Here is a 16095-nt window from a genome sequence, read left to right on the forward strand (position 1 = left end):
GAATAATAATAATAATAAATAATAATTTATTATTTATTCCCCAGCCACTCTAGGCGGCTTCCAACAAAATACCAAAATACAATAGTCGGTTAAACATTAAAAGCTTCCCTAAACACGCCTGCCTTCAGATGTCTTCTAAAAGTCTGGTGGTTGTTGTTCTCTTTGACATCTGGTGGGAGGGCGTTCCACAGGGCGGGTGCCACTACCAAGAAGGCCCTCTGCCTGGTTCCCTGTAATCTGGCTTCTCGCAGCGAGGGAACCTCCAGAAGGCCCTCGGCACTAGACCTCAGTGTCCAGGCAGAATGATGAGGGTGGAGATGTTCCTTCAGGTATACTGAACCGAGGCTGTTTAGGGCTTTAAAGGTCAGCACCAACACTTTGAATTGTGCTCGGAAATGTACTCAGAAAAAATGTTGGAGGGGGAGAAATGAAGGATTGTTAAGACTGTGGCAGGGAGGGAAAAAGTTAAAATTCCACTCCGCTTCCCCAATCACCCCTAGCACACCCCCACAAACACATGGGTAAGCTTTCAGAGGCTGCTCTGGCTTACCAATGTATTATTATTATTATTACTATTATTATTATTTTCCTCACAAAAGCGACCCAAAGTGACCTACAAAAACAGTATAAACACTAAAATCAATTATAACAAACGCAACCAATAGGGTTGCCATACATCTGGAATTTCCCGGACATAGCCAGAATACTGCAGTTGGAAGCAGTGTCTGGGCAGAAATCACAAATGTCCAGGAAAATCCAGATATATGGCAACCCATGTTGGCAGTGTCATTTTTTTCTTTAAAATAGCTGAAATATTCAACACCTTTGGCCCAGAAAAGCTCAACTCTTATGTCCAGATTTTCACTTTTTGAAATATGGCAACCCTAATCCCCAAACACACATGAACAGATTAAAAAAAACAGGTTTTTCTTACAGATCTCACCTCATTAAAAGAGGCCACAAATACCTGGTAGTTGTTGTTCAAACTAAGATCTAAAAGCCCAGGGAATGCCATTTACATGCAAGTCATTAATGCAACTCATGCTACATCCAGTATGGCCCTCTGAGCATGCCTCAAAATCCTGTGCATGATTGCAAAACTCCTTGGAGTGCATTCTACAGTCTGCACAAAAGGGTTGTCTATCCCAGAAGCAGTGTGACATCCCTGACTTATGCCCTGCTTCTGACATGGAAGATAACTCCTTGAACTGGTGGGCAATTCCCTAGTCTTCCTGTAAGATGGGACTGAGTGTCACCTATAGGCCAAGCCAAAATCCTCTATGAAGTAGGAGCCAGCTACAGTTTAACCCATGGGCAGGCAAACTAAGGCCCGGGGGCTGGATCCAGCCCAATCACCTTCTCAATTCAGCCTGCAGACGGTCTGGGAATCAGAGTGTTTTTACTTGAGTAGAATGTGTCATTTTATTTAAAATGCATCTCTGGGTTATTTGTGGGGCATAGGAATTCATTCATTTTTTCTCCTTCAAAATATAGTCTGGTTCCCCCCCCCCCACAAGGTCTGAGGGACAGTGGACTGGCCCCCTGCTGAAAACATTTGCTGACCCCTCTTTCCAAAATGCAATTGCCTTCCCCTGTGGTAGACGTGAAATTCCAGTTCACAGATTGGCTATAAGCTACACACCAGCCTAACTAGGCCTAATGGTGGCAGCCATGTTTGGTGCTCACACATCTGCCCTGATTTGTATACAAAACAGGATGTGTGTGTACATCTTTTTTTCACATCAGAAGCAGGGCAAAGGCTAAGAGCTTTTTTCCTTCCCTATTTTAGCTCCCCTGCAGCCCATCACTTCAGGCATTTTTCTCCCAGCCTGCTACAAAAAAACAAAAAACAGAAATGGCTGAGCTGGGCTGGACAAAATGAGCCAAAAGCAATGATCTGTAAGGATGGAGGGGGAGGAATGTGTTGGGTAGGGCAGATGATTACTCACTGCCCTTTTAAAGCTAAAATTACAGACTCAGCTCATCCCTTCTATGTTTTGCATCCACTCCTTCCTCCATGAGAAATAAACATCATTATTTTGCTTCTTAGAGAAAGCTCTATTGATAACCTGCAGTCACACAGTCAGTCTATTCTGCCTTTTCCCTCAACTACTGTGTGCTGCTGAGGACAAACACAAACCCAGTACGTAAACAGAAAACAAGGCAGTGGATGGATGACTGAGGGAGGGAGATGTCATTAAACAAACAACAATTAAGCAAAACAATTTAATTATCAAGGCTTCGTGGGAAGGACGCAGAAGAGAGTCTGGGGTTTTTCTATGTTTTTCCTACCACAGCACCTTTCATGGGAGCCAAGGCTTCTCTGTAGTGGCACCCAAGCTATGGAACAGTATGTTTCCCTTTGGTTCTGTGAGCTGCCCAGAGGACCTATGTTGATGGATGCCATATAAAAACTCAGTCAGATCAATAAAATAATGTGCCAATGTAAACAGGCTTCCTTCAAGCCACTTGTCCTCTCACTGTAAAAATGGGTGAATAGATGGCGCAAGTGAGGCCTATGCACATTGCAAGCCCTTTGAAGGTTACACATTTGGCATGGGTCCAAGCCTGAAGGACTCTCAAAAAACAAATTCTCCCACTCAGAGAATTCTGGGCCCTGTGGTTTATTACAGGTTGCTGGGAATTGTAATCCTGTGATGAGTAAACTACACCGCCCAGAATGTTTTGAGGGAAAGAATGTGCTTTGAAGATAACATGTGTACACAGCCAATGCTAGAAGCAAGCTCTGTGAATCAAAATGGCATCCAGCTCACTCTAGCTGAAGTTGGCAGGGTGTCTCATGGTCTCTGGAGAGAAATTGTTCCTGGCTTTCATGTGTGTGGCTGTTGGAGCAAAGGGAGACAACTCCATCCAAGCTGAATTCCTTACCAGAAACTCAGTTTGGGGCTCATCCTGAGGATAGAGGAGAAGGGGCACGTTAGCTATAAAGGGAGCCAACATTTCGGGGAAATCCGTCATATCAGGCATTCCATTAGAACTGAATGGCTTCTGGAACTTCAGGGCTCCTTCCAAGGGTACCAGATGACTGCATAGCCTGAAGGCACCACATACTATTTCAGGCCTATCCTAGAAAGAGCAACAGAGAGAGAGAGAATATTGTCAGCCCTTAAAGTGGAGGAAAAGAAATAAAAACACTTGAAAACACTTGTGTGTGTGTCTGTTCCCTTAGGTCTGTCTTGCAGAATTACAAATGTACAGAGTCACTCATAGGAAAGTTTGTACTTGTTAGCTTCTTATTTATACAGGGCCCTTTTCGTGACAGCACTCACAGATATGACATACCAACACTTTTTTTCTGGCTATGGCAGCCATTTTGGCTTTGGCACCCACAGCACTTTTATCAATATATGTTTGGCTGTATAATTATAATTATTGTGTGGTTTTTATATTGTGATTTTATGTTGTGAACCACTCAGAGACCTGCGGGCATAGGGTAGCATACAATTTTTAATAGTAATAATATATTGGCACCTATTTTTTTACCCCCAAAATGCACTGGTTTAATATAATACAGGGTCCCTCACCTTGTTAGGGCTACAACAAGAGGCTGTTTACTGATGAACCAGCTAACACACAACAATTTAGGAAAACAAACTTGTTGATAAACAATCTTTAATTAGGAGCAAGCAGTGAGGTGGCCTAGTTTGCTGGTGATACCAAATTGTTCAGGCTTATTAAAGCAAAAGGATTACAAAAGGACCTCTGCAAACTGAGTGAATAGGCAGTAAAATGGCAAATGCAATTCAATGTAAATATGTGTAAAATGATGCACTTTGGAGCAAAACTATCTGAATTTCACATATACACTCAGGGGTTCTGAACTGGCAATGGCAGACCAGCAACAAGAACTTGGGGTCAATAATAGATTGCTCAATGAATCTGTTGACCCAGTGTGCGATGCCCATGAAAAAGGCAAATTCCACGCTGGGGTTCATTAGGAAAGGAAGTGAAAATAAATCTGCTGAGATTGTAAACTTTTGTTCTTATGAAACTAACCATAAAAACAAGCTAAAGGGTGGAGTCTTGGCTCAAACCCATAATAATTGGAGACAATATTGAACTCTATAATAACTTCCTATTATATTGAGTGGGTGGTAGAAAATATTTACAATTCAACAAGTCTTAGTTTTTAATTACGAATTCTTTCTGTTTAAAATGGTTGACTCGCAGAAGAAGACAAAGAAAAGAAATAAAAACATGAGTCTGGTATAAAAGTATTTTCAGAACCAGTGTAAAAAAAAAAAACCACTATGTTTTGAGTTAAACAAGAATGAAACTAAAAAGCTGGCCTGTGAAAACTAATATAAATAAAACCAACATTATTCATAGCATAGATGCATCCTCAGAGAGGATCCCACACAGTGTGACTGGCTTGGATCTGGTCCGTGTAAGTCATGGTTGAAAGTGTCAGTACCAACAATATCTCAGTCTATTTACCTGCACTTGTTTTCCAAGTTGTACCAGAATGATAACTCCTGTGTCCACCATCTTCTTGCATTGGATTGACCAGTCCTGGAAAGGGAGATACTGGCAACCTTTCTCCAAAAATTGACTGATTCTTTCCTGAGGAAAATAAATAGAAGAAAGAAAGAAAGAAAGAAAGAAAGAAAGAAAGAAAGAAAGAAAGAAAGAGGAGGAGCATTATGAGATGGTTTTATACCAACTTGCAATATTTTCTGGAAGGGCTGCAGAAATTTATGGAAAGGGGTGGGGAGTCACACTTTGAATGAAGTCTCCACAAGTCCTGTAGCACAGTGAGGGTACCATCTCAGTCGAGAGCATTTTAGAATATAAGAAGAGCCTACTGAACAAGGCCAATGGCCCACATTATCCAGCATCCTGTTCTTACAGAGGATACGCAGATGCCTGTGGGAAAATCCACAAGCAGGACCAGAGCACAACAATACAATTTATTTCCAGCAAATGGTATGCAGAAGCATTATTGCCTATGACTGCAAAAGCAGAGCAGAGCTATCGTGGCTAGTTTGACTTTCAGAATTAAAAAAGTATGTTTGACTTTCAGATTTCAAAGGTCATTTCAGCTAATTCAAAAGGCAAGCCTTTCCTCGCTTAATGCTATTCCCCCCCGTGAACTACTGCAATGCTCTTTATGTGGGGCTGCCTTTGAAAACAGTTCAGAAACTTCAATTAGTGCAGAATGCGGCTGCCCAGTTGTTGACAGGTTTGAGAGCAACAGATAATAAGACGCAAATTTTGTTTCAGCTATGTGGCCTGCCTGTATGTTTCTGAGCTTAATTCAAAATGCTGGTTTGGACTGATAAAGCTCTTCAAGGCTCAGGGCTCTAATATCTTTCCAGAATGCTGCTTCTGGTATGAACCTACCTGGACCCTTAGATATTTGTCTAAGGCCCTTCTTCAAGTCCCCAACTCTGAGGAAAGCTTGGAGGGTGGTGACAAGAGAAGGGTCTTTTCAGTGGTGGCCCCCATTCTGTGGAATACGCTCCCCTGAGAGAGACACATGTCAACCTTTGTTGACACATCTTTGGCGGCAGATGCAGACTTACTTTTCTACCTTGGATTTCAATAGACTGAGGTGATATTGTTTTGTTATTAGCTGCCAACGCTTCCTGTGATCATATGTGGGTTGCTTTTGTTTTGTTTTTATGGTGTAATATATATTTTTTTGTTTTTAACAATGCTGTAAACTGCTTGGAGAGCTCTGGGTAACAAGCAACTAACAATTAATAGTAACAAAAACAAGAAGAAGAATATAATAATGATATGTTATGACATTACAGTCAAACAGAAATTGCAACACATCTAAAATACTTTCAGTTTATGCCTAGGGTTGCCAACTTCTGAGCCATCCCCCACCACCAGGGTTTATTATTGGAAGGCAATGATAGACAATAATGTGTCTGTCCACACCTACTGATTTTCGAGAATTAGTCAAACGCATAACAGATCAGGCTATTTGTGGCAGAGCAGGGGGGCGGGGGAGAGATAATTCTGTGTTCTCAGTTGTTCACAAAATGAAGGATGAAAATCCTAGAATCCTCTCCAGAATACTTACATCCGTGGAATTGTCTTGCATGATCTTTGCCATCATTACTGTAACGAGCTTGCACATACCACACTTGAGACTTTTCTGAGAAAGAAAGAAATAGTAAAAAAAATAATAATAATATTAATATTATTAAGTATCCCAATTCCATTGGCAGAATCCAGCTCAAGAACACCAACTAGTACTGCATGAGGCTTCCCCCTGTCCTGCCCTGAATCGGCTCTAGGGGGTCAGGAGTACCCCAGAGTTGCCCACAGTGGGGAGGGATTGTCCCACGGAAACCATCAGAAGAGCACAACACTGAATTTGAATTCCTTGCCATATATTTGAAGGACATGAAATCCATGAGACTAGTTAAGTCCTTGCATATCTACAAATCCCAGCACCCTGAACCAACTATAAAAAGGTAAAGGTACCCCTGACCATTAGGTCCAGTCGTAGACGACTCAGTGTTGCACACTCATCTCACTCTATAGGCCGAGGGAGCTGGTGTTTGTCCGCAGACAGTTTTTCCGGGTCATGTGGTCAGCATGACTAAGCCACTTCTGGCGAACCAGAGCAGTGCACGGAAACGCTGTTTACCTTCCTGCCGGAGCGGTACCTATTTATCTACTTGCACTTTGACGGCTTTCAAACTGCTAGGTTGGCAGGAGCTGGGACCGAGCAACGGGAGCTCACCCTGTCGCGGGGATTCGAACCGCTGACCTTCCAATCAGCAAGCCTGAGAGGCTCAGTGGTTTAGACCACAACGCCACCCCCGTCCCCGAACCAACTATAGTTCCCAGGATTCAGGTGTTTGTGTGTTTTGCATGTATGGTGTGTACACAACTAGGTCAGTTGCACTTCATTCCCACTGAAATCAGCGGGACTTCAATTTGAGATGACCTCTTTCTATGCGGCTGGTTCAGGATCTAAATCAAGGCAGACCATTGCTTTACCTTGCCCAGCCTGCTCTGTCTGACAGCAGCTATGTGGCCACTGACCCAAAGGTGCATGCAAGGGAATGTACCTAGACACTTATACAGGCAACACATGCGCTTTCCCCCTGAGCTGTATGGTGCAGCTAAATAAGGGTTTGAGGCATAGGTGCAAATTCCCTGGGGCCCTGGGTACCCGAGCACCCACAAAATTCCCCATGAAGAGGCCAGGCACCCACAAATTTCAGTGCCAGGGCCCTGCACACTTCATGGCACCCACGGTCCTGGACACCCACAGTCGCAGGGCCAAGCTGGCACTCTGAGGACAGAACCACACTTTAAAGTGTGGCCCTGACGCAAAGGCGTCTGTGCCCTACATTATGCAGTGGCTGGTGCAGGCAAAAAGGGCAGGGTAGAAATATACAATCCAGGACACAGGTAATTGAGTCAGTTGGCATGTATGTTAAGAGCAGGGTGGTTGCTGTTTATGGCGGTGGAAATGTCTTTAATGTAACATGGCAGTTCTGGCCTCAGTTCTGCTCATGAAAGAAAGGAAGTGGAGCAAGGCCAGCTGACTGAGCAGCTGGTGCCGTCTAGAAATCCTCCGTTAAACTGGCATTTCCATTTCCACTCAAAAAAGAAAGTTAGGGGGGAAACCTAATATGGTTTTCATAGCCGTTTCAGTCTTGTTTTGTTTTTAGACACTGTGCTTAAGGGGCTTGCTGGTTGGTATTCTGCAACTGCAATGCAATGCATCATCTGGAACCCTAAGAATGTCACCTTTCATTTAGAAGAGAAGCAAGTATGTAGCCCATAATACAGGAACGTGTGTTGCAGCTGGGCTGGAGGCCACAGGAGTGGAGGCAAGTGGTTTTGAACGTGTCTGAGGACAGAAGCCTGCAAAAAAGCTTATTCATCTAAAACAACTTTTGTAGCCACTGTCGTGCTTTCTTTCTGGTCATGGGGCAACCTCATTACTCAGCGGCAGGTAAAACGTTCTCTGTGCTTGTTCAGAGCACTTCATTTTTGTTATCTGTTCACACTGCATGTTTCTTGGATGAATCCTGTGATCCCCTGTTCAGATTAACCCCTTGCCTTGAAGGACATGAATGTTGTAGGTGGGCAGGGAGTGCATACTCTGCCATCACATGGACTCACCACAGGGGTGTTGATCGCCAAAGTCCCATGACAGTGGTCCAAAGTCCCGCACTTCAGTGCCGTGGGGAAGTCCCGACACCATGTTTCCGGACCCTCTGCACACTCTTTCTCCCAAGACAGGGGGCCTGCAGCAGCTGCCCAAAAGAAGAACAGAAAGGTTAGCTTCCTTTTTTTTTTTTAATGATATTTATTAAAGTTTCAAAAAATACAAAAACAAAAAATAAAAATACAAGAAAATACAAAATACAGAAAAAAGAGTAAAAATTTTAAAATATAACAAACAAACAAAAAAAATAAAGAAAAACATACAAGATAAAAACAGTTAAAAACACGTTAACTTTCCATAACATATCTTCCTTACCCTTATTTCCCCGGACCTCCTCATACCTCCCTTTTTTGTATTCCAGTTCAGTTTGTTAGTTCAGCAAATCCTTATCATTAAGCTTTTACCCATTTGTAAACCTTTTTTTGTATCTCTTAAAGCATTACAGCTGGAAACCACTTAGTTTCTATCCAACATCCTTCTAAGATTCCTTAATTTTACAATATTTCTGTAAATAGTCTTTAAATTTCTTCCAGTCTTCTTTCACCGACTCTTCTCCCTGGTCTCGGATTCTGCCAGTCATTTCTGCCAATTCCATGTAGTCAATCACCTTCATCTGCCATTCTTCCAGAGTGGGTAGGTCTTGTGTCTTCCAATACTTTGCAATGAGTATTCTTGCTGCTGTTGTAGCATACATAAAAAAAGTTCTGTACTTCTTTGGCACCAATTGGCCGACAATGCCCAAGAGAAAGGCCTCTGGTTTCTTCAAGAAGGTATATTTAAATACCTTTTTCAGTTCATTATATATCATTTCCCAGAAAGCCTTAATCTTTGGGCACGTCCACCAAAGGTGAAAGAATGTACCTTCAGTTTCTTTACATTTCCAGCATTTATTATCGGGCAAATGATAGATTTTTGCAAGCTTGACTGGGGTCATGTACCACCTGTGTATCATTTTCATAATATTCTCTCTTAAGGCATTACATGCCGTGAACTTCATACCTGTGGTCCATAACTGTTCCCAGTCAGCCATCATTATATTATGTCCAACATCTTGCGCCCATTTAATCATAGCAGATTTCACCATTTCATCCTGAGTATTCCATTTCAACAGCAAGAATCTGTCAAAGAGCTTTTTTCGCAGAAAGGTTAGCTTCCAGCTACACAGCGAAAAAAGCTCTTTGACAGATTCTACCTTCTATTTAAGCCATCTCGATTTGATTTTGAAAGATAAGTAAGCTGAGTTGAGGACCTGCCCACTAGCTCGGCCACTCAGAGGAAACAGCCTTGGAGAAAAACAGCTACCACAAATGCCCATCTGTAAAATGGGAACAACAGTGATATGTGGCATCAAGCATGATAAGGTCTGAAAGCTTATCTATATAACCTTATGATCGTTAAACCACACACACAAATAATATATTTTGGATTTTTCACTGTTTTGGCCCTATGTCCACAAGCTTATTTGCAAGCTTTCATCTCAGCTTGTGCATTGGAAATACTGTATTTCCTTTTCATAGAAAACCATGCTTTTCTAATCACTGCTGGAGCAAGGCCAGTTTAACAAAAATGGACAGTCCTGCCGTTGAAGCCATCGTATCCTCTACATGCCAGGAATAAACAATTTCAATATTTCATGCATAATTGTAGCACATGAAAACCATGTTAAGAGCAGCCTGTTGGGTCAGGCCTAGCCCAGCATCCTGTTCTCACAGTGGCCAGCCAGATGCCTATGGGAAGGCTACCAGCAGAACCAGAGCACAAGAGGCCTCTGTCCTCCTTCAGTTTCCAGAAAACAGTATTCAGAAGCACTGCTGCCTCCAAGTGTGGAGACAGAAAACAGCCAACAAGGCTAGCAGCCATTGATAGCCTTGTCTTCTAATGAATGTCGTATCCTCCTCATAGCTGACAACAGTCACACCAGAATTAGGATTGTTCACACTGTGGTTAATGTGGCCATCTTGTTGCAATCACTTCAAATCACTTGGGATGTGTCTGTGCATAGCTATAGCCTTATTATGATACAACATTTACTACAGCCTGACCCAATGATTAGTGCTCAATTTGCAGGATGGGAATCGTAGTCTGACAAAATCTGGGGAGCACCATGTTACCTACGCCAGTTCTAAATGCAGTATAGCCAAGTTGGTGATCACAAAAGAGAGGGGAACCAGGACTATTCTGCCCACCCCAAGTAATTCGACCTCAGCCAGCCCTGGGGAACTGAAACTGGACCAACACAGAGTGTGTACTTTGAACAGAAACTCTGGTGAGTTTACATCTCTATTTATATAGTATTTGCATTACATTGCAGAACTGAAAGCAGAAATATTCTAGCTATCCCTGCAACAGAGGTTTGTTCTGCAGACATTAGCAAGTGATAATGCATATTTTTCAGAGCACCTGCTCCCATACCAGCCATCTTGGACCCTCAGGGTGGGCCGGGGAGGAGAGCTCTTTGGCCCACTGAACACAGGAGAAGCCCCCCTCCCTTGTTGTGGAGCCCCTGGAGACACAGATGGCAGAAAAGATGGGCTTCTGTTAGCCACCAAAAATGCCTTCCCCCTTGAGGGGAATTAGTTCACACTCTCCAATGTTTTTAAGGTTCCCCTGCCCCCTGCATTTTGTTAACCATAAGTCCAGGTATTTCACTGTATTGTTCTTCTAGGTTGAACATAATTTCCGGTGTTGGAAACTGCCCTGAGATCACCATGAGCAATGAAGTGCAGTATGGAGATTTTGCAAATATAAAGGAACAAATGTTTAGCTCCAGAGTTGTGAAAAGCTTCAGCCGCCACTGATTTCTGCAAATCAGGCCAGGGTTAAAGGCACAGAAGCAGGCCTTTGTGGTTAGTTGGCAACCAGGTTTAGGAAACATAATTCACAAACTGCTGCAACGTCTCAGCTACATCTAGGAAATTATTTCGTTCTCTTCATGATCGCAATGGTAGGCCATTACTGTTAGCATCTTAGTATGTGACCAGTAGGGCATGAAACTGTCGTGTAGGTTTTGTCCTTGTTGTTGTTGTCTTTAAATAAGCACCCTGCCAAACTTTTTATCAGCCTAGTTCTTTTCTACTGTGATCTAAAGTTCTGAGATGTTGTAACAGTCAGTATTTCGCCAAAAGCTTTTGTGTTTTACCATGTGCAGAATATCCCCTTAACTCAGCCTTCCCTAACCCCGTGGTATCCTCCAGCTGTTTTGATCTACATTTCCCATGAGTTGGGGATTGCCTGGGACTGATGGAAGTAGGAGATCAGAACGGTTGGAGGGAAGCAAATTGGCAAAGGCTCAGGCTGCCTTAAGAACTTAAAATTTAAAATTTTGTTGAGGTTCTTCCTTTGACACCTCAAATGAGTTTTCCTTCCTACTATTCCTGCTCATATCAAACCCCACAATTACCACCATAGTCACATTATTCTGTTTGGTGTTGGGAGGAATGGGAATCACTGTTTGCTATTTATTAGCTTCTGTGTGCTGCTTCGTACAATGAATGAGGCCGAGACTTTTAACCCAGTAATTTCACATCTTCAAAGAGGTTCATGGGATTACTTCTCCTTATGCTGTGGGTATGCTTTAGATGTAGGGTGGATAGCTTTTCAGGCGGCTCTTACAGCTGAGCCTTTAATAGCAACTTGGATGTGCTTGCGTTAGCTTGGTATTATTCTTCCCCATTTAGATGACCAACAGATGCACATAGAGAAGATCTGTTTGCATTGCCCTGACGACCAGATCTGCACATTGCACAGATCTGATGTGCTGTTCATGCAGCAGTTCTGTACAGAAAATCAGTTGAGTATCTAGAAGTCAACGGCAAGGACAGACAAGGTCGTAACCCCAGCTTCCCCACTGTCAGCACCACCACTCTAAACATTGATAATCTAAATAGGGCTACTTTTTTATCTCCATGCTACTGGTTTCTACAAATCAAGTTGTTCCTAAGTTTTTTCCTCCCTGGACAGTTGACATCTATCTATATTCTGGATGCTACATCTCACCAATTTTTATTTTTTTTTAAATCTACACCTACCACTATGGTAGTAAATTCTTTATCCACATCATAGTTTTCATCTGCCTGTGTTGATCATAGCTCAAAGATACGGCTTGTCCACATTTGGGCATTATATAGCTGTTAATCCACATTTTCCCCACTCGAATTAAGCAGAGTAATCCACATCTGCACACATTAGAATTTTTATGTAAGGAGTGATTTTGGTTTTTCCTGCTCATACCAGTGAGTGTATCCCTGCCTTCTAATTTGCTGATTCAATTATGCTAATTAAGTGCCAACTGAGAAGCACAGATAGCTGCATACGCACACACCCCTTGTTTATATATTTTTTTTTTTTTAAAAAAAATCTCAGCTCTACAAATGTGCAAAAGCACACATTCAGGCAACTGTGAATTTTGAGCAGCTACTGGGAGACTGAAAAAGAGATGAAAGCAATTGTAAATTCTGAGAGCACACTTTTTGGATGCTACCCAATATATTTGGTATAGAAATTTTAACATGGTTTTCTTGTTCAGTGTTCTGGTTCTTGCAAATCTGAGGGATCCGAAGGTGGAGGGGTGGTCCTGTGCTCAGGAACACACCAGAAATAGTTACAACCACAGCAGGGAGAGGGGGAAGTTGTCGGCATGGAAAGGGAAGTAGCAGAAAGGGATGACTGAGCCATCCACCCCACAAAACAGCAAAACCATTTAGGTACCTCCTACCCTGAGTGGAGCAATTTGGAGCCTTGTTTTCCTCAATTTATCAAATTATTCCCATATTGGGTAAACCTGAATTTACAAGTGCATTGAGATGGCATTGTTTGAGGGAAACATCATTTGGACCACGCAGATTAAATGGAAATGCAAAGAGTGGCGAACACACACAAGCCCATGGCTGTTTAGGGTGGGAATGAGGAACCTGTGGCTCACAATATATTATTGGACTCGCATTAATTCCAGTCAGCACTGCTATATGGGTCAGGGATGATGGGATGTCCTCCTTGCATCTGTCCAGCTGCAAAAGAGGGGTGTGGAGAAACCTGCTCAGAGTTCTTCTTTACACATTCTTTACAGTGAGTCAGTAGCTCATTAACACTTTCTTTCTGCCACCCGGCTTCCGGAAATTTAATCTGCTTTATTTTCCCCCCTCCGCCCCTTTTTAATGTTAATCTGTCTTGGATCTCCAATTACGTTAAGGAAAGCGCTCACATGCCCATGCATGCTTCCCTCATATGCAAATATTCCTCTCACCCCCTTGCACACTTTTCTCATGTTCTTTGCCAGTTTGAACATGCACACTTCCCCTGGTGTTTGCACGAGTGCATCAGACGGTTTTGCTTCTGTTTCCAACACACACAGCTATACTTGTGCTCTCCCACCCTATTACTGTTTGTCCTCAGATGGCACTGACAACCTTGCATGTAAAGACCACAGCCTGGTGCTGTCCCTCCTGTGTTGTTTTGCACACTTCATCATTCACCTTCTCAAGCAGAAGAGTATGCTGTTGGCCTCTATCTGTCTTGCACTATCTCACTTTTTCTAGTATGCAGGGTGTGCTTAGGGGTTGCCCACCCTGCCAAGGGTGCAGGCCCAAGGGGGGGGGGGGGGATTGCAACTCTTCACTCTGGCTCAGACTGGCTAGGAGGGAAAGCAGCAAGGGAGGGAGGGAAGCCGATAGACAGAGGAGGAGCAGAGCAGACCCCGATGACCACAGAGGAAGTCACAGGTGGAGCACAAAAGGAGATCAAGAGCAAACATTTTGAGCTTCTGGTTCACGGTCTCTCCCAGCTTTGGAGGTGGCAAAACATGCCTTTCACACGCAAATCATTATGTATTTCACACCAATCTATGCATCCTTCACTTTGACTCCAGTGGGGAACAAGCCCCTATTGAAATGCCCTTGCTGTAAGATCTGGAAACACACACACACCCTCCACGCAGACTGAAGGTGTAAATATGTAAATAAACCCTATTTCTTATATCTATGACAATCTCTACTGCAGGCATAGGCAAACTTGGCCCTCCAGATGGTTTGGGACTACAACTCCCATCATCCCTAGCTAACAGGACCAGTGGTCAGGGATGATGGGAACTGTAGTCTCGAAACATCTGGAGGGCCAAGTTTGCCTATGCCTGCTCTACTGCATCTTCAATTCTCCAAAGGAGCACAGAGCCTGGGTGAGTGCCTGGAACCCCCCCTGGAATCTTGCTATGGCTTGGGAGAGAGTGGGAGTGGCACCCAACTGCTGTAACAATATTAATGGCTGAAACACAGTGAAGTCGTTCTGTCCTGCTGTGTTTTAGGTTGTATTTCCATGTCTTGTCTCCACCTGATGTGTTTTACCTGTTTCGCTACCATGCGCCGGCAACCGTCCAACTCCCAATCACGAAGCTGCCATCTGAGCATGTGCAACAGCTGTCTTAAATGTTCATGCCTCAGCCTGACCAAGAAGCGAGTGTGACTTAACGCTTTCTAATTGGATGGAAGCTGGTTCGAGGGAAGATGCATCAAACAGCATCATTTCTAAAGAAACCACAGGATAGAAATGGATTGCTGCCAATGTTGTGTGTAAATGGGCTTGGGGGGAAAACAGCAGTGGAGCCACAGTGAATGGTAATGTGGACACACCAGAACCTACCCCCATTCTCCACTAAGCTGCACATACAAACACACGCCCTTGCCAAGACTTGATCATGCCTCAACTGTAGCTCAGGGAGAATGTGGACACAAACAGCAAGGTTAGCATCATCGGGGGTGGGGGTCTAAACTCGGGGTGAGGATGGAGGGGGATAAGACAACAAGGGAGAAATTGGCAGAGATTAGGAGGGGTGAATGTAATTCACTGCAGGGATTGTGACATGACTGTTGTGTCGACAACAGACTGCAAGAATTGCTTTCCGGAACCTTGAACAATAATAGATGCTAATTAGCAAATAGGCAGAGGCATGCACAACCTACGCAAAAGGGTGGCGGGGTTTTTGGTTGTTTTGCATACAAGGAAATAGTCTCAAGCATTAAAAATGCTTTTAGGGATGATAGAGTATTCAGAGGGCTGAGCGGTCCCTTTCCATCTCCTTTGCAGCACATCAGCATTAAAGACAATGACTGGGTGGGACAAGGCAGCAATTGCAAGGCAGAATTAGGAGTGATCTCATCTTTGGGAGAAGTATCAGCATGAGCCACAAAATGATGCAAGGAGCTTCATTTTTGGGATCCCTTGGGAGGAAGAGCAAGATTTATTTTTTAAAAGGAATAATAATGCAACTGTGGCTTGGCAGAGCATTTATGTAGGCAAGCAAGAAAACTATAATCAAGGAAGTGCCCAGGTTCATGTGTAACGTCGTAGTTATGGTCAGTAAGGTAATAACAAACCATGGCTTGTTTTTGCTAACACACCATAGCTAAGACACTGGACAGGGTACACACATAACACTGAGCCATGGTTTATCGAACTATAGCTTAGTAAACCATGGTTTATAATTACATACGAAGCCAGGGCAATGAAAGAGTTCCAACCCCAACGCCCTCTGCCCACCTCATTTGAACAACAGGCTCCCATGCTTCAAGATGTACTTCAGGAACTGGCATTTCCAATTCTCCTTTTTTCAAAAGCAATTTGCCATCTAGCATGGGGGTGAGGGGCTGCTACCTGAGAAACATAAGCCCAATGTCCCCTTGGGCACACTGAACCAGCTATGCAGTTATTTGGATCCCAGCCTGTGCTCCAGGGCACAGCCACATAGGTAAGATATATGCATACAAATACCATATTTACTCAAATCTAATGCTTACCTTTTTGGGACAAATTACGTTGCAAAAATTAAGGTGCACATTAGATTTGTTGGCACATTTACATTCGCCAGCAAATACTTTTTTTTGTTTCAAGGCTCTGAAAATTGAGGTGTGCATTAGATACAATGGCACATTAGACTCGAG

General features: G+C 43.3%; 1 protein-coding gene across 2 annotated transcripts in view; it reads right to left on the reverse strand.

Moving 5' to 3' along the window:
- LOC308476813 (prosaposin-like) overlaps window positions 1-16095 on the reverse strand; it is a 41781-nt gene that overhangs the window by 10411 nt on the left and 15275 nt on the right. For both annotated transcript variants that reach the window (XM_081004731.1, XM_081004730.1), the window contains exons 2-5: window positions 8122-8255; window positions 6056-6130; window positions 4459-4584; window positions 2890-3087 (exon numbers count right to left, since the gene is read on the reverse strand). In XM_081004731.1, the coding sequence (XP_080860857.1) occupies window positions 2890-3087; window positions 4459-4584; window positions 6056-6130; window positions 8122-8255 (533 nt within the window). The remainder of the gene's footprint in view (window positions 1-2889; window positions 3088-4458; window positions 4585-6055; window positions 6131-8121; window positions 8256-16095) is intronic.

Source organism: Podarcis pityusensis, assembly GCF_964106645.2.
Source record: "Podarcis pityusensis genome assembly, chromosome: 5".
Lineage (NCBI taxonomy): Eukaryota > Metazoa > Chordata > Lepidosauria > Squamata > Lacertidae > Podarcis > Podarcis pityusensis.